At 41.8% G+C, this 18,427-nt stretch overlaps 2 protein-coding genes and 1 long non-coding RNA gene across 6 annotated transcripts; 2 read left to right on the plus strand and 1 right to left on the minus strand.

The window, feature by feature from the left end:
- Positions 1-1,375: 1,375 nt before the first annotated feature.
- On the plus strand, positions 1,376-9,316 carry lpar4 (lysophosphatidic acid receptor 4). Of its 2 annotated transcripts, none has more exons than XM_074647980.1 (3): positions 1,376-1,812; positions 7,338-8,116; positions 8,242-9,316. In XM_074647980.1, exons 2-3 carry the CDS (start codon positions 7,541-7,543, stop codon positions 8,725-8,727), a joined length of 1,062 nt encoding a protein of 353 aa, XP_074504081.1. In that variant the 5' UTR covers positions 1,376-1,812; positions 7,338-7,540; the 3' UTR covers positions 8,728-9,316. The 2 variants fall into 2 exon arrangements, with proteins under 2 accessions (XP_074504081.1, XP_074504082.1); XM_074647981.1 differs by having other exon boundaries at positions 1,376-1,783.
- LOC141775061 (uncharacterized) lies at positions 4,735-12,180 on the minus strand. Of its 2 annotated transcripts, none has more exons than XR_012595545.1 (4): positions 12,048-12,180; positions 11,839-11,959; positions 5,313-5,368; positions 4,735-5,157 (listed from the first exon to the last, which is right to left on the minus strand). It is a non-coding gene; the product is annotated as an uncharacterized LOC141775061 (long non-coding RNA). The 2 variants fall into 2 exon arrangements; XR_012595544.1 differs by having other exon boundaries at positions 5,273-5,368.
- p2ry10 (P2Y receptor family member 10) lies at positions 11,955-17,681 on the plus strand. 2 transcript variants are annotated; one of them, XM_074647978.1, is made up of 4 exons: positions 11,955-12,244; positions 14,196-14,453; positions 14,542-14,722; positions 14,897-17,681. In XM_074647978.1, the coding sequence occupies exons 2-4, from the start codon at positions 14,266-14,268 to the stop codon at positions 15,842-15,844; spliced, it is 1,317 nt and encodes a 438-aa protein (XP_074504079.1). In that variant the 5' UTR covers positions 11,955-12,244; positions 14,196-14,265; the 3' UTR covers positions 15,845-17,681. The 2 variants fall into 2 exon arrangements, with proteins under 2 accessions (XP_074504079.1, XP_074504080.1); XM_074647979.1 differs by lacking the exon at positions 11,955-12,244 and adding an exon at positions 12,279-13,112.
- Positions 17,682-18,427: the final 746 nt, after the last annotated feature.

The following is an 18,427-nucleotide window of genomic DNA, read 5'->3' on the forward strand; positions in this document are numbered from 1 at the left end:
TTATCAATATTATGTAAGCAGTATTTTAATATAACTGGTTGAGGTGGGACTACTAGGCCTAACTTCATAAACTGTGTTGAAACATATTGTAATTGTTGGTCATTTGTAATGTAGCCTACTTTACCTACTGTATATACAATATGAATCTGCAAAGAAGCTAGTAACTAAAGCTGTATAAAGTAATATAATGGAAATACTCAAGCAAGTATACCTCAAATTGTACTTGAGTACTTGAGTAAAGTTACTTTCGACCACTGGTCACTGACACAGCAGAAATGTCTGTTATCACGATGTAAAAGTGATGTTAATAAAACAGCTATGCAGTGGTGGAATATAACTAATAACATTTACTCAACTACTGTACTTAAGTAAAATTATGAGGTACTTTACTTGAGTATTTACATTTCATATTACTTTATATTTTACTCCACTCCATTTTGCAAGCACATATTGTACTTTTTACTCCACTACATTTATTTGACAGCTTTAGTTACTTTGAATATTCAGATTCTAATAGAAAATAAAAAAAATAATCTTATCGTACTACTATAGTAATACTTAGACTCTTCTTGAGAGTATACGCCAGGTATACTTAGACTTTTCTGTATACTTGTCAGTATAAGCCAAGTATACTTAGATTTTTCCGTATCCTTGACATGTAAGCCAAGTATACTTAAGTATAATTTTATTTTTACGTATAGCTCTGATTTATATTTTTACTCCACTCCATTTTGCAAGCATATATTGTACTTTTTACTCCGCTACATTTATTTGACAGCTTTAGTTACTTTGCATATTCAGATTCTAATAGAAAATAAAAAACTAATCTTATCGTACTACTATAGTAATACTTAGAATCTTCTGTATACTTGTTAGTATAATCCAAGTATACTTAGAATCTTCTGTATACTGGTCAGTATAAGCCAAGTATACTTAGAATCTTCTGTATACTTGTTAGTATAATCCAAGTATACTTAGACTTTTCTGTATACGTGAGAGTATAAGCCAGGTATATTTAGATTTTTCTGCATCCTTGACATGTAAGCCAAGGATACTTAGGTATAATTGTATTGTAGGTATAACTCTGATAAGTACAAAAGTAAACTGAAAGCATCCTCTCTTATTTTTAGTTTAAAAGAAGTGTACTAATAGCACACTACAATAAACTTAATTTTTTTGCAAGGGTACTTTTACTCAAGTAAATGGTCCCTAAAAATACTTCTTCCACCACTTGCAGCTATATGTATAATATAAAAGTGTTTTTTCTGATGACACCAGGCAGCCTGTCCCCCCCCCCCACCTCTCTCTCCCTCTGTCCTTCCCTCCTCCTCCTCCTCCTCCTCCACAATCCCCTATTCACACTCCCCCCTCTTCCTCCTCCTCTCCTCCCTATACTGCCCAGCCGTGGTGCTATTGTCTCGTTTCCTGTGGCCGTGAAGCAGACCCTCCAACATACATACATCCACACACGCACGCGCGTGCACGCCTCGCGCACGAACACCCCGGGTGAGCAGAGGCGCGTCGCTGGATGTGATGCGTTCAGTTTCTACCGGACTGGACGGAGCGAGGAGTCAGGACTAATTGGAGAAGTGTTTGTTCTGTGACTTCTTCTTCTTGGTGTTAGTTTGGAAGAGTTTGAGTCGGGACAGCTGGAAATTACGAGGCCAAGCAGACAGACTGAGCAGTACCGACACATTTGAGAAGAAACAGTAACGTTATCTGTGGAGTTTGTCTCATGACAGCTGCGCCGCTTCCAGACTGACAAACATCAGTGACCCGGGAGGTGAGCTGTCACCATCCATTCAGCTGCCAGTAAGTCTTGTCCGCTTTGTCTTCACACAATCACTTGTTTGTGTGAAGTCGACAAAAACATGTTTTCTTGTTTAGTTGAGGAAATATTAGCTGCTTTCCACATAAGAGAACCAATTAATGCAGCTATAGGCCCATATAGAGTGCTGAGATTTACTGTGTATTGACAAGGCTTTGAACTACACATAACACATTTCAATACAGGCTAATAATACAGCCCCTTCAAGAACTCAACTTGGTTTTGTTTTTTTCAAAGAATGGATCATTATAAGTAATATTGTAGATTTTAGACGTATTAATAAGGGCACAGAACAACACCTTTCAATTTTTAGGTTAATGCAAATTCACTACAACATCACTCCAAATTGCAGCAGTGATGGAAGAAGTACTAAGATCTGTGTAAAAGTTAAAATCTCACAATGTAAAAAATACTCTGTTACAAGTAAAAAATCCTGCATACAAAATGTTAGTTAAGTCAAAGTGCATAAGTATTAGCAATTAATTTAGACCAATTAATAGGGGCACAGAACAACACCTTTCAATATAGGTTAATGCAAATTCACTACATCACTCCAAATTGCAGCAGTGATGGAAGAAGTACTCAGATCTTTGTAAAAGTAGCAATCTCACAATGTAAAAATACGCTGTTAGTAAAAGTACAAATCCTGCATAAAAATGTTACTTAAGTAAAAGTGCATAAGTATCAGCATCAAAATATACTTAAAGTACCAAAAGTAAAAAAGTATTCATTGTGCATAATGGCACATTTCAGAATAATATAGGCCTATAGGCTATTATATCACTGGAATATAATAAGTGATGCATTGATGTGTACGCATCATTAATGTTTTAACTGATGGGTAGCTTAATCCATATTAATATGTTATTTCTTTTTATTTAAATTTAATTACATTTTTTATTTATTTATTTATTAGTTGATTTATATTTTGTATTAATAATCTGAATCTGCAAAGTAACTAATGTCAAATTAATGGAGTTAAAAGTACAGAAATAATACATATTCTTCCAAATTGTAGTGGAGTAGAAGTATAAAGTAGCATAAAATGGAAATACTCAAGTAATGTGCAAGTACCTCAAAATTGTACTTAAGTACAATACTTGAGTAAATGTATTAAATTCCATTGCACCACTGAATTGCAGTTGGCCTCCGGTAATAGGTGTTGATTGAATAGTGTATTCTTTTTATGATTCGGTTTACAGCTCCAATAGAAATTGAACATTATAAACCTCATAAAGAAGTATTTGGAGGACTTCATATTCATTATTCATGATATTGGTGGACCTTTCTGATTAAAAACATCCTCTGTATACTAACTTTATTAGCTCTACTGGCTGTAAGCAGTGAAGATGTCCTCTTGAACACAGCACGCCTGCTTGTCCTCCAGCTTCAGCTCTCCTCCTCCTAGCATGTGAGAGAAAGGAACAGCTGGATGTGAGCTGAGCCTGAACTCGATCCGTTCAGATCAGCGGGTCCCAGAGGCCTGTTTTCTGTCACTGCCACGGCCGACTGCGGGGGGAAACCCTTCAACTCTGCAGCTGTCTGCGACCTGTACATGAAATCCATACATACACACACACACACACACACACACACACACACACACACACACAGGTCTGAAATCGCTCGGTAGGGCTCCTAGAAATCTACAACATGCTTATGTGACTCTGCAGCTCTGTAGTAGAGGTGGTTCTTGTTTCCTTACACATAAACTGTACAGCAGCCAAATTCAATGTTCTATAGACTTGGCTGCTCCCTGCAGAAACAACATCAGCTGAATATGAAGCCGGCACTGTCAGAGGTCCTGGGACTGAGCCACAGTACACAGAACCCTAAAGTGTGTATGTGTGTGTGTGTGAGGACTGGCACATGGAAGTGTTTGCCTGCTTGTGTATGCACTTGTGGAGACTTGCGCATATGTAGGTGTGTATTTGGCGCAGACGGGTACAGTGAGGGTATTGTGAGGGCCTTCTGGGAGGCGTGTGAAAACGCAGTAAAGATGTCACACTGCAGCTGGCACAGGACGGCGCTGATGGACTGCTTACACTCACAGCGTTGCCTTTGTGTGTCTGTGTGTGGTGAAAAGATGGATAGAGTGAATCTTTCCAGATACACTCAGGAGTTTTACACTGGACGCCAAAAGGTCGACCACCTCCCTGCTGCTGCTTTAGCTCTGTTGCACAACACGAGATAAGGCCAGTTTAGCTTGTTGAATAGGCTTGTTAAGTAGAATTGCACTCCTGTAAAGTTGGAGGACTTGGGAAAGAGATTTTAGTAAAGAAAGATAAAAGAATGGTCACGATCAATACAGCAGAGGCCGAGATGTCCTGAGGTTTTAGTCCATAATATGGATTTGCTGTGCTGAGAAAGAGAGAGAGAGAGAGAGAGAGAGAGAGAGAAGATGCACAGCAACAACAATAATAGCACAACAGCTATAATAATAATAGATAAAGCGATGGGTATAATAGAATGATAATAGTAATAGCAGTAATAATAGCAGAAATAATAATAGAAATATGGCAACTAATAATATTAATAGCAGCAGTGGGTATAATAGTGATAATAATAACAGTAGTGATAGTAGCAGTATTAATAATAGAAATATGGCTAATAATAATAATGATAGTAGCCGTGGGTGTCATAAACACATCTATCTAGCTTTAATACTGTATATCTGCTGCCCTATAATAACAAAAATCCACAATCATTTAGTTGGTTTGATATGTATTGTGTTACAAGGAAATGTGTCATCGCTCATTCAAGTTAGTTGAAGTCTTTGACTGAATCCAAACACATGTTTTTTTAAGCAAATAGTCAAAACATCCTGATTATTTGAATCATGAAGAATTGGTCTTTATACAACATACATTGTTCATTTTATGAAGCAATAACTCTTCGGTCATCACTTCCACAATACAAAAAAATCAAGTTTATTGTGGTTGTAGAATATCACAAGCATAACACAGCATGGTGTGATAGAGATAACTCAACACATTCCCAACAATCTACTTCCTGTTCTGACATCACACACACACACACACAAATATTTTGCTTTGAGTAAATATTACAAAACGTCATTGTCTTTCACAATGCCGAATCGTTTTAATTGTTCATGTTTGACAACAAAACGATTGTGTATCATGACAACACTGCTGTGTGAGGTGGGAGCAGCTTCTGTGCCAAGCCATCATGCTGACCTATTTACTTCCTCCAGTTGGAGCTCAGACTTAGACATTTTCTGCACTTTTGAGGTCAGAAGTGGATTTCACACTGGGCTCTTTAACATCGGCTCATGAATGAATGTAGCTGAAGTGTATGGAGGACGGAAGCTGCAAAAATAAAAAATGAATAAATTACTTGATAAATAAATAACTAAGCTGTTAAATGTACCAAAAATAATATTAAAAATAAATGTAGGTATTAATTAATTGATAAAAATGTTACCTAAATGGATATTTCTGTTTTAATTTGCGTCTTTATTTACCAGTCTCCTCCCAGAGGTTGAGCTCATTCAGAGTGGAAATCTCCATCTGCTGATGCCTGGATAGAATTGATACGGAGGTTAATAAATAAAGAAGCAAATTACAACAGAAATATCAATTGATGTCACATTTTATCAATCAATTAATGCTTACATTTATTTGTAATATTATTTTTGGTACATTTATTTTATTTATTTTATTTATTTTATTTATTTTATTTATTTTATTTATTTTATTTATTTTATTTATTTTATTTATTTTAATTTTTATTTTGGCAGGTTTCATCCTCCATAGTAGTTTGTGTGCTCTCAGGGCCATGACAAAAAAGAGAGACACACGCAACAAAGCCAATTAACAGATTAGGTATTAATTAAAAGAAAACATAAGAGGAACACTTAAACAAACAGTGACACGTGGGATCAGTAAATTCAGCAGTGGAAGTGAGTGCATGAGTGGAAAAGTGTGTGGGTGCAATGTTGTATGGTGCAGCAACACAAACCATAACGCCAACCAAAAGCCAAATGGGTGTCTCAGTAAGGAGAGGGGAGCAGTGACTGAGCTCCAACAGAGTTTTTTAAAGCAGCACTGGCACACAGGGCCCATGTGATGCCATGCGGAGTCCAAAATCGACCAGACACTCAATAGATTACCATTGTTTTTTGGCTGGTGAGTGAAGTGAATCTAGCAGCCACTAGCATATTTTATTAGCATTTGGTTGGTGGCTGATGCTAATTTTCCAACCCTGGTTGTCACAATTAGATTTCTCTAACATAACACAAACAATCGTACATCTGTATCTCCTCCCTCCCGTCCCCACAGCAGAGGTAAACAGAATAGGTAATGGGAAAGTTCAGACTGAAGTGTGTTTTACCTTCTTATCTACAGCAGCCGCATGTCACACTGCCATGTGAACTGAAACCCTGTGGATTTGTGGACTTCATTTGTACTGACAGATAACAGACCAGTTGCATAAAAGCACACACACACACACACACACACACACTGACAAACATACAAATAAACCAAATGTCACAGCTATGCAACACTGAAAATGTACTAAATACAAGTTAAAAAGTTGATTTTTCACATTTCTTTCTTTCTCTGCGAAAGATTTGGATTGTATGCCACTTCACTTTACTTCACTGTGAAGCGTGTAAGACACATTGGTTAATATTATAAAAAATAATGTGACAGTCATATATGTTTGTCATGTTGACCTGGTGTCCTATCAGAGAATATCCTACAACTCTGGCACATTCATGGTAACGTCCTCAAAATTGTACATTCAAAATTCACCCTGCTGTAACATGGAATAAATGTCTGTCTATACAGACAACGATGTAACACGAAATATACAGACATTAACATAAACGTATGAAACAGATGTTGTTGTTTGAATATGGTACAGATTTTTGATTGTTGTTGTTAGTGGGAGTATTGTAAGTGTTTGTGTGCATGTATGAAAGTGTGTTGTGTAAGTGTGTAATAGGCATGTGTAGGCACTGTATGTCAATGTATGTAAATAAATGGTATATGTAATAATGTTGATAAATAACTTCAATAACTACGTAAATAATAATAATACAATTAAGGAAAATATAAAAGTAAATAGTAATAATATATATATATTATAATAATAATAATAATAATAATAATAGTAATGAAAAAAATTAAGTAAATGAGTCAATTAATGTTATGGGGTCCGGTGTATCCCGGAGGCGACCGAAGAGGGCTAATGAAATACTTTATTTTTATTTTATTTTTTTATTATTATTATTTTCAGTGATTCTTTTTTTTATTTTATTTTTCTCCTTTCCTTTTTTGTATTTTGTTTTCTTATCTTTTTCTCATGGTGCCTTCTATACACTTAAATAGACTGAACATATATATTTGCTTGGTATAATGGCTAAAGGCGTACGGGTGTACCATATGTGCTTCGTCTTATGGAGAACCGGAGTCGTTTGCTTCTCGGTCTGTAACTTTTATAGAGAGGAAGTGACCGCGTGCTTTTCCTTTTCTCTCCACAGGATGACTGACCAGCTCTGCAGTCGTGCATCCTGACTCTGTCTGCCTCCATTTGTGTCTGAATGTCCACGATGACCTGGAGGAGACTTGACTGGTGGATCCCCTGCTGACACCTCCCGTCCCCAGACATCCGCCCCCCCTTTCCTGACGCCTTTGGTGCACCCTTTTTCTGTGGAGCGAACACCTCCCTGTTTAAGCCATCACCATGGCTAGCCTGGTGCTCAACGAGACCGGAATGGAGGACTGCGGCATCGACGACTCCTTCAAGTACAACTTGTACTCGGTGGTGTACAGCGTGGTCTTTGTCTTGGGCCTGATCACCAACTGCGCTGCCCTCTTTGTGTTCTGCTTCCGGATGAAGATGTGCAACGAGACCACAATGTTCATGACTAATTTAGCGTTGTCCGATTTAGTGTTTGTTTTCACGCTGCCGTTCAAGGTCTTCTACAACGTGAACCGCCACTGGCCGTTCGGAGACAGTCTGTGCAAGGTGTCGGGGACAGCCTTCATCACCAACATCTACGGCAGCATGCTCTTCCTCACCTGCATCAGCGTGGACCGCTTCCTGGCGATTGTCTACCCGTTCCGCTCCCGCTCCATCCGCACGCGCAGGAACGCGGCGCTGGTGTGTGCCGGCGTGTGGCTGACCATCGTGGGAGGAGGAATATCGGTGACCTTCTTCTCCACCATTAACAGCACAAACAGAGCCACCACGTGCTTTGAGGGCTTCTCCAAGAGCACCTGGAGGACCTACCTGTCCAAAATCACCATCTTCATCGAGGTGAGTGACGTTCTGATAGTGACACACATTAACATACACACCATTTATACACTTTTTTTATCAAGCTAACCAGATACATTGCACTTTTTCGTAAAGTTTTGTCATGTTTTTTATTTATTTCCCAGATTGTGGGCTTCCTCCTCCCCCTCCTGGCCAACTTGGTTTGTTCCTCGCTCGTTCTGCGGACGCTGCGGCGCCCTATGACTGTTGGTCACGGCTGTAACAGCAAGAGACGCGTCCTACGGATGATTGTGGTCCATCTGGGCATCTTCATCATCTGCTTTGTCCCTTACAACTCCATCCTCTTCCTGTACGCCCTGGTGCGGACCCAGGCGCTGGCGAACTGCGCCATTGAGCGCTTCGCCCGGACCCTCTACCCCATCACTCTGTGCCTGGCCAGCCTCAACTGCTGCCTGGACCCCGTCGTCTACTACTTCACCTCAGAGAGCTTCCAGAAAAGCTTAACCATGGGCAAAGGGCCGGGCTCCCGGGCCGAGAGCATCCCCCGCAGTGAGACCGAGACCCAGGAAACGGCGAACACTCTCCCCAGAGACACGCACAATCCGGCCAGCAATGGAAAAGAGTCAAAAATGTCTGAGAGTCAGTTCTGACTGAAGAAGGAAGGTTAAAGAAAGACAATGTGGGTTTGACAGGAGCCCTGAATTTTTTAAAAACAAAGCAATCAGCTGTTTGGTCCTGGAAGTGACAAACACATAACTCAGCAGATTAGCTAAATCCTGAGGTAAATCCTGAGGTATGGCCTGGGATTTACGGATTAATCCACCGCTGGAGAGCAGAGGAATGTATCTGTGTGTGTTTATTATGAGAGAACACTACGGGGATCAGAGACCCAGCCACACCGGGACTATTGTCCAGAGACACGCAGAGCCTCTAAAAGAGACTGCAACACATCAGCACTCAGGCACACAAACACTCACAAATGCACTGGATCGTGGACAGAATGGAGCTTTTCCAACCACACTGTTGAAATATGCTGTTTAGTACTTTCGTAACACACTGAGCCCTTAAGTTGTATTGTTATAAAGTTCAAGCTTTCACAGCACATTATATCATTTTAGACGTTAATGTCATGACACTCATTAGTGTGGTGAGTTATTATAACACGGCAGCGCGCTGACCTACTGAGTACAATGTGTCTCATGTTGATGTTGAGGCCATTAAATGTCTGTTTTGAATTGCTTTCGTGGCTGCATTTATTATTTTCTGTGCGCCTCGTGCCTGGTGGTTCCGTCAAACACAATCTGAACTGGCTTTCATCAGCATGACTGTAGGTTTGAACTCATGGAGGAGTTTTTTCTTGCGGTGTTGTTGTCGGAGCAGAGGGCAGCACTGATCCAGTCGAGGACCTTGGCCTGTGTGCTGGGTCACAGGCCAAATGCTCCATAATGACCGGAGCAATGGTCCATTGTTTGCTTCTGAATGAGGTCTCTCTGTCTTAATCTGGCCTTAGACTGCAGATCTGCTCAAAGTCTCTTACACACAGCAACGTGCACTAAGTACGAGTGAACACTGTTGACTAAGTACCCCAAATCATCGTGTTAATACGGCACGTACAGCAAAACAGTCATGTCAGCAGATCCAGGAGTTTGTGCGTCTGAATTTGTGGGGCATTTGGTGAATACTTTATCCAAAAGGCCTGGAGTATCAGGCAGGATACACAGACTGTATATATAGATGAACCAGAGTCTGCACAGTAGTGATCGGGGGGCTGGAGCCACGGTATCGAGGTCCCGCCCACACACCCGTCCGAGCCAATCATGACCAGAGCACGGCCATAGCTTGTTAGCGTGAGCCACCTAGCTGCTACGTTAGCACCACGGTAGCTGTTTGGCTAGAAAGACACAACAACTATCCATAATATCTCTATAACTACATTTATGATCAAATTGACACATGTTCTACTACACAGACTGGTGATGGTTATAAAAAGTTAAAGTTACATCTCCTCTCTTGTACAATTACCGAGCCTCCGACTGCGACTACTTCACTCAGAGCAGCTGTCAATCACAGCTGTCAATCATGACGTCTCACCCCCTTTTTATAGCATCAAATAACTAATTAAAATCAAACTTATCAGAAAAATGAACACTTGAACATACATCAGTGTGATAAGAACTACCTTAAATGACAGAAACCATCTTTGGGAAAAATGTATTTGACGTGTAATTTGACTTTTTAGTTTGGCCCATGTCCCATCCACTACAATGAAGGGGGCTGGATTTTTGACCTATACTGCAGCCCGCCACCAGGGGGCGATTGAGATGTTTCGGCTTCACTTTTGGTTAGCTGTCATTTCGTCCATCTTTATATACAGTCTAGGGCTTTATATAAGTCTAACTAACTGACAGTAAGCTAGCTAGCTTGGAAAGCTTTTAGTCCCTCTTCAACTCTTTATTGAATTAAATGATGTCACCAAATCCTACACGCTGTACCTTTAATAGTGACAGTGCATTGAGCTACTGTAAGGACCAGCAGCAGGGTCGACTGTAAGTTTTTTTATGCATACAACAGGTTCCTACTGGAGAGGGGGACCAACTTCTGTCTGGGAAATGATACAAGATGTTAGTACAAGTTGTTTATCTATTCTTTCATAGAGCCATGCCGGGTTAAAGACCCATGGCCCTACTTGGGAATGTGTTACGCCTCTATACTTGCAGCAGCTGTGTGTACAGAGTGAGAAAGAGAGAGAGAAAGTTATAGTAATTCGAGCAGGCCTCTCTGATAGCATGAGTGATGTGACCATGTGCATCCAGCTGTGGAGACAACAGTAGATGGACTCCTCTGGGCTTTGGGGTCAAGGGTAGCAGAGAGGAGGACTAATATCCTGGAGTGGGAGTGGAGGCAAGAGAGCCTTTAACCCGCGAGTGGATCGTGTCAAGAATGTGTCGAAACGTTGCAGCACTCGACCCTTCAAATGGAGCAATCGTAAAAGAGGAAACTGCATACTGTAGCTCAGTATACTGAGAGCATTGGCCTGTTCTGACCTCTAGTGGCCATAAATCAGAACAAACATTTGAGTGAATACATCCGAATACACTCCATTGACGGTTGACGTCAAAACACTGTCTGTCTTGGCTCTATATATATATTGAACTGGGGGTGTTGTGGTGAAAACGTGCTGTAGCAGCACATGAAGCTCTGAAGGCACACACACAGGCCAAGCAGATGTCTGGTTCAAGCCTGAGTTCTTGCCAGGGTGTAACTTCTCATACAGAGTGATGTGAAACTAACAGGATGGATAAAACCGCTGCTATGCGTTGAACTGTAGGTTGTTTTTTTGCATCTTAGAGCCATGTGAAAATATGTTTCTTCTAGATGGCACACAACTGAAACCATAACTGAATTATCAAAGGGCACACAGCAACTCCTCGCTATTGGTAAAACAAAAAATCAAGCCCTTTTGAAACTCAGACGACACACAGGAAAGGTGTACACAGACGGATACTTTACAAAATGAATGCTATGATAAACAGCTTTCAAAAAGGAAGTGTAGCATCTGATAGGGGAAGCGGTTGATGCATTTTTTCTCTCCAAATATTGGAAATGCAAATTGAGACATCTACTCTACAATACAGTATAGCAGCGTGGATACAAACTGCTCTGACTCTGTTGTGTAAGAGGTAAGAGGAACTAACATCTTCCTCCCCATCTGTCTGTCTTCTTTTAGATTAATGTCTTTACCAGTCGTTTAATTTTCTCACCTTCTCTGTGTGGCCAATCTTAAGTTTGGGCTGAGTTGCTCGGAGCTCAGCGACGTCACAAACGGTAGACAAACACTGGCGCGCTTGAGGGCAGAGCTTCTCCTTCCCCTCATCACCATACCTAAAAAGCAGCTCACGCCACTGCCTCGTGCAAAGACATTCAAACAGAAACCACATCACTGGCGGGTTATTAATGCAGACTCACTCACATGCACACACTTGACAGGAAGGTTTGACCATTTGCCACTGTGCTGTATCGCTGGAGGAGGAGAGTGCGTCAGTCTGTCTGCTGTATCACAGAGGAGTGTGAAGCTGCTGGAGCAGGTGGTCGCTGGTGGTCACTCTGACCTCGCCCCCCCCTCTCCGTCCACGCTGATCACTTAGGGAGACGACAGAGAAGAACAAGGTAATCACATAGTTTTTTAGTTAGTTAGAGAAATAATGTGTGTGTGTGCTTTGTCTGAACATTTGTGGTCACAGTCGTGCTTCACATTTTGCTGATGACAGGGGGTTTGTTATGAAATCCTCTTTCACTTAGCATTCAAAATGTAACAGTATGTGCAGTGTGTTTACAGGCATTATTCATTTCAAATTAGGTGTGAAATGTAAAAAAAACATTTTTGTGTCTGTTGCAGGCTGAAATATATCACTGCAGTACTATTTAATAATTTAAAATGTCATCTGGGATTTGATTTTGAGACTGAAACATGAGACAGAGCCTGAGAAATTGATCAAATGGGTTTTAAATTTGACAAATGTTACTTACACAACAATGCTGAGAAAGTGCAAGTTCTCTCGAACCTACGTACTTCCCTAAATTCAAGTCTAAGTTTCACTGTTGCACAACTCTTAACTATACAGGTAACGTGAGAGGATCAGTTAGCTGACTGCGGCAGACTGATAGCCTCAACAGTCAATAGGGGTCAAAGGTGAAAATTACAGTAAAGCAGCAAAAAATAAACTGTCGCCGTTTCTCGTTCCCCCCCCCCCCCCTCTGGGGAAAGCAGAGGAAGGGTGTGGAGGGCGATGCTACAGTGATAAGCAGAATAAATGCTCTGTCTGTATTCCACACGCTTCCTGCTGCAATCTTTGACCAGACAAATTTCTCTGATTTATTACAGCTTCTGTCAGTATTTTTCATAACCCTGTTTCATTTTAATACATTATTGCACGGACGGATACAAATGTTTTCATCATACCTTGAGAAAGCCAAGCCATGATTTAGCCGGATGAAACTGTACATACAAGAACGGGGTGAAATAATTCCGTGGCAGGTCAGCTTACTGCACATTTCCTGTTACATTTGTGAACTACAGGAATTTGATGTTTGATTTGTTTTCCGTAGTATATTTCATGTAATATGTAAACACTGTAAGTTATAACTAATGGCTTTATTAATATTAACAAATCATTCTGTTATGAGCCAACAATAACAACAACTTTTGGGTTGCCAGGTCGTGAAAAATCTTTTCTTTTTCCCGCTTTTTATTTATACTACACTTAAGTTCATCAGAAAGACCCTTCTAGTGCACTGTTGGACCACTTACCTTCTGGAAAAAGGACTGCATCTGGGCCGAAATACATTTATGAACTACTTTTTAATATTCACAACTGCAGATTTAATGGATTGTTGAAAGAAAAACCTTTATTAAAGGCTGAGTGGTGCCACTTTAATGACGTATAAACATTGATAACTGTAGTCTTTTTACAGTAAATCGCAAGACAGCACAACATTTCTGATTGCTTACTTTGCATAGTTTCTGCAAACTTACAGTACTGATATGACTGTTGTATATGACCGTAACTGTATCCATAACAGTAGATGTGATGGCTTATTAGAAAGTGAAACTCATGACCCTTTTATTGATGGCTTGCTGACATTTGAAACTGCTGACATGATACAAAAACATTGTCTGCATTTGTAAATGTTAATAAGTTGTTAAAAAATGTATTGTAGTCCAGATGCAGCCTTGTTTTTCCAGAAGGTAACTGGTCCAACAGTCCATGGGAAGAGTCTTCCTGCTGAACTAAAGAGCAAGCAAGCAAAAAAATAATAATCATAATAAGAGGTTATAGGAGGAAAAACACCAGTCAAAGATGTGACTAAAAGAGCAGTTGGCAATGTCAACAGCCAAATGCTGAGCTTTTCAATCTCAACTTTTCTTCACAACCTGTCAACCCAAGTGTTGTCCTTATTAATTATTAATTAATGTTAAAAGGCCATTAGTTACAACTTTCTTTATAAAGGATCTCTTATTAAGAAATTATACCAATACATTTTCTGGGAATATTATGCTAGAAAATAATGCTTACAGTATCAGTTTCATTACCTGTCACCTCTACTTTTTCTCTTGCAGGTGTTCGGTGTGTGAGCGTGACATGATGAAGGACTGATCAGGGCTGTTGATTGCCAGCGTGAAAGAGGAAATGACTCTGAATGTATCTGGAGCGTGGGAGGAGGAGTCCCTGGCCAACTCCTCCTCAGGATGTGGACACAACATGACCAGCTGGGATCAGCGCATGGATAAAATGTACAGCTACTTCTACCTGCTGCTCTTCATCCCCGGGCTGCTGCTCAACACCACCGCTCTCTGGGTGCTCTGCAGACACATCAGGTATACGCACAAACACACGCATATAAAGCCTCAAACACTTTCTGGACATATGGGCTAACTCTTCTCTTCTGCGTGTTGCTCCCCGCAGTAAGAAGACCAAGGCGGTGATCTTCATGATAAACCTGGCGTTAGCAGACCTGGCCCACATCCTCTCTCTGCCCCTCAGGATTCACTATTACTTCACACACTCCTGGCCCTTCGGACGGGGCGTCTGCTTGTTCTGCTTCTACCTTAAGTACCTCAACATGTACGCCGCCATCGTGTTCCTGGTGAGCAAAAAAAAATTCTGAATACTATAAAGAAGAAGCGAGGGATCTCAAATAGCCATTTCTAATCTATTTAAGTCATTCGAGTCCAAGCCCTTGACCTCCCCAGTTCTCGAAACAAATTTACTTCCTGTGGCTCTGAATGGTTTTCACATCACTATTTCTTTCTGCTTCCAGATGTGTATCAGCGTGCAGAGGTGCGTCTTTCTGCTCAACCCGTTCTCTGCTCGCCGGTGGAGGCGGCGCTACGACCTGTTGATCAGTATCGTAGTATGGGTGGTGGTCGGCATGGCTTGCTCGCCTTTCATCCTGATGCGGAGCAGCAGCAGCAGCAGCACCAGCACCAGCACCACCACCAGTCTCGGCATCAGCACGCACACGGTCTACAACACGTCCTATTCTCTGCGTGCCCCCTCTACCCAGCATCCCTTGGGTTACACCAAACTTCCTGCCAGCACCAGCACCAGCACAGTCTCCGATCCCGGCTCCACCAAAGTCGGAGGATGTTTTAAGGACTTGCCCACGCGTCGTCTGCCGATCTCTCTGGCGGTCACCATGATGACTCTCGCTGAGCTGTTTGGTTTCCTCATCCCTTTGGCCTGCATCAGTTACAGCTCCATCCGCATCGCCCGCTCCCTCAACCAAAGACAGACCCAGGATCAGCAGCAAAACTCGACCGCAAACGGCCCCCAAGTGCGCAGCCGACTCCAGTCGGTCACCTCCAACTGCCAGACTGATAAATATAACGAGAAGCTGACCAACGCCGAGAAGCGGCGCGCCCTGCGGATGGTGCTGAGCTGCTCGGCCCTCTTCCTGATCTGCTTCGCACCCTACCACCTCAACTTCCTGCTCTATCTGATGGTGTCGCAGGGCATCGTGTCCCACTGCGCCACCAAGCTGGCCGTGCGTCAGTTCCACCCGGTGTCTCTGTGTCTGGCGAGCCTGAGCTGCTGCCTCAACCCTCTACTGTATTACTTTGTAACGGCCGAGTTCAGGCTGCACCTCACCAGGCGCACCTCCTCCTTCACCGGCTCGCTGCTTTCCTCCCCAATCAGCTCGCCGACCCAGCGTACCACTCAGCACAGACTGACGAGCATGGAGAGTAGCTGCTCAGACAGGGACTAGCATTATTCACAACGGCACATCCAGGTACTTCACAAAAAGTCAAGGCCACACCCTCTTTTGGAGGGATAGGACCAAGCCTCCAGGAAGAGCGCCGGTCCAATTTTCGTAGTGGCCAAACGATGGTACTACAACTTCCGTGTCCGTCACGTTAGAAGACTTTTTCCCATAGACTTACATTGGGAGAGAGACGTCTGTAGCTCAGCAGATATTTTTTTTTAGATGAATCAACTTCCCAGTATGAACACTTGAATAGTTCTCATTTAAAGCATTAGGTCCTAAAAGTTGTAAAATGCACTAATAGTCAAATCCAGAGTTATTTTCCTTCTTCCGTTCATATGAATGAGACCCAGACCGCGGCTGTAGTGAGGGCTGGGAGGCGGAGTTAGCAAACCATGACGACAGCGTGACGTTGGGACGCCGTGACCGAGCCATGTGACCGAGCGGACGCTACTGTGTCTGCTCCATGGTTTTTCCAGGCGGAAGTTGAGGCATCATTTTGGCATTTTGGCATCATGCGCAACTGAGCAACTTTCATAGCAATAAACGAGGCCCCGCCTCCAACACTGTATCCAGTTCTCTTAATACATCCATGGAGAGAACACCGAAGATCCCATAGATGTCAATGCAATTTGACGTGTTTGGATTGTAATTTTGACGAGTTCATATGTATTCATCTCTTGTTAAACAAATGTTTGTTTTATACACGTCTAATAATTATTTTGAGATCTTGCCTGAAGCTGGACTTTCACGATTTCTTAATAAATTAGGGTTGATCGCCGTCATTCAGTCTTCCCCCGTCCAACACAGTGGCCAGATATTACTCATCCAGACTTCTATACATACAGTATTTGATTGAATCCCGTTAGGCGAAGTGTTGTCTGTAAATAACCAATGTGTTAATAGCCAACTGTTTGATCTATAAGCTGAGATTTAGTTGGAGACGACAGTCTGATGCTGCTATAACGTTAATGTATGACTGTATTACTGCAGCAGCTTCACACTCAAGCTAACGTTAGCCATGCTAGTCACTGTCACCAGCATCATTTAGCCATTTACCATACTGACGGTGAATATTCACGTATCGTATGTGCCTCAAAACTCAGTGTGAACGCCTCTGTTAACCAGCTACACAACAGCTTTTTGTCATTTTCTCTCCTGTGACAGCGAGTTTCTTTCCTCCAAAAGGGAGCGCAGCCTCGGAGATGACGCGACGCTGGTCTGGTCTATAGCTTGGAGCCATAAAGCCCCTCAATTATGTCTTTTTTAGGACGTGACAGGGGAACAAATCAGAGATCAGCATTTTTGGATTTATTGTTGGTGCAGCTCTTCAACATAGCATTATTACTATTACTGGTTTGTTTAAAGTAGAAGTTTGGAGACATGTTTCAACTTCTTCTCTTCACGCTGTTACTGTCTATGAGGGACACGGGATGGTGATGAGAGCCTAATCAGGATGATGTATTGCTGGTCTGATGTATTATTCACAGGCTAACTTGTTGTTTTTCCTCAAGTAATGGCACGGCTAAACATGACTGATAGTGTATCATGTTGAACTTAAACAGACTGACTCCACATGTTACAGCTGCATACAAAACTGACCCAAAGAGCTTTGACCTCAATGTGAAGAACCTTCCAAAAGGTCATCGCCTTAGAACAAACCCATGTCTGTGTTTCATAATGAGTGTGCTCACACAATATCGATGTGAATATCATCACAGTGGTGTTGTGTAGATAAGCTGCAGCTATCTTCAGTAAAAATGCAACAACTGTAAAATAAGCTATGTGTCAAAGCTGTATGTAAATGCTTGTAAATAAAAGCGCTGTCTGTCTGTCTTACAGTATCTGTTGATGTTTGTGTCGCTTCATAATGAGGTTCCCTCTGTTTCAACTGTGCCAACTCCTCTTTGGCTCTACTTCCTCTCACGATACAAAGTGGTGAAGACAGTTGGCAGCAGTTGCAGCAGCTTTGAATAACCGGTAACTGCCAGGCTCTGAGGTCAGCTTTTAAACTGAAAAGTCAGCCCTCCCCCTCCCCCCCCACACACACACACACCTCCACTTGCATCTGCTAAACACAAGTCTGAGCCAACTCTGAGACAGCTACCCACCACCCCCGGGCAGATGTATCCCACCTTAGGAAGAACTGTCAGTTGTCTGATTCACCCACCAAAATGTTCCCACTTCTGATCTTTTCATTACCACGCTCCAGCATCAAATTTCATCTGCTATTTAACTGCTGAAAATATTGTGAATTATGTGCAACAGTAGCTTAAAAAAGGCAAAAAAAACAACTTTTCTGTTTCTAGTTTTCGTATTGATTCTCAGTCATGATATATTACATTAGGGTTGTCAAAGTTAACGCCATAATAACGCAAATTTGTTTTAACGCCACTAATTTCTTTAACGATTTAACACAACTTGAGTGAAAATACTGGTATCATATGAAAATACAAAACCTAAGGAATCCACTGGTACCAACCATGTCATACTAGCTTGTCACGAAGAAGGCTAGAAACGCTCCAAACTGACGCTAAATTTTGGCGAGGAAAAAACTGTCATGGCCATTTTAAAAGGGGTCCCTTG

The sequence above is a fragment of the Sebastes fasciatus genome, chromosome 10, assembly GCF_043250625.1.
Source record: "Sebastes fasciatus isolate fSebFas1 chromosome 10, fSebFas1.pri, whole genome shotgun sequence".
In the NCBI taxonomy this organism is placed as follows: domain Eukaryota; kingdom Metazoa; phylum Chordata; class Actinopteri; order Perciformes; family Sebastidae; genus Sebastes; species Sebastes fasciatus.

Coding starts and splice junctions, on each gene's coding strand:
- lpar4 (XM_074647980.1), top strand. CDS start 7,541: ATGGCTAGCCTGGTGCTCAACGAGACCGGAATGGAGGACTGCGGCATC. Junction 8,117..8,241: donor AAATCACCATCTTCATCGAG/GTGAGTGACGTT, acceptor TTTATTTCCCAG/ATTGTGGGCTTCCTCCTCCC.
- p2ry10 (XM_074647978.1), top strand. CDS start 14,266: ATGACTCTGAATGTATCTGGAGCGTGGGAGGAGGAGTCCCTGGCCAAC. Junction 14,454..14,541: donor GTGCTCTGCAGACACATCAG/GTATACGCACAA, acceptor TGCTCCCCGCAG/TAAGAAGACCAAGGCGGTGA. Junction 14,723..14,896: donor ACGCCGCCATCGTGTTCCTG/GTGAGCAAAAAA, acceptor TTCTGCTTCCAG/ATGTGTATCAGCGTGCAGAG.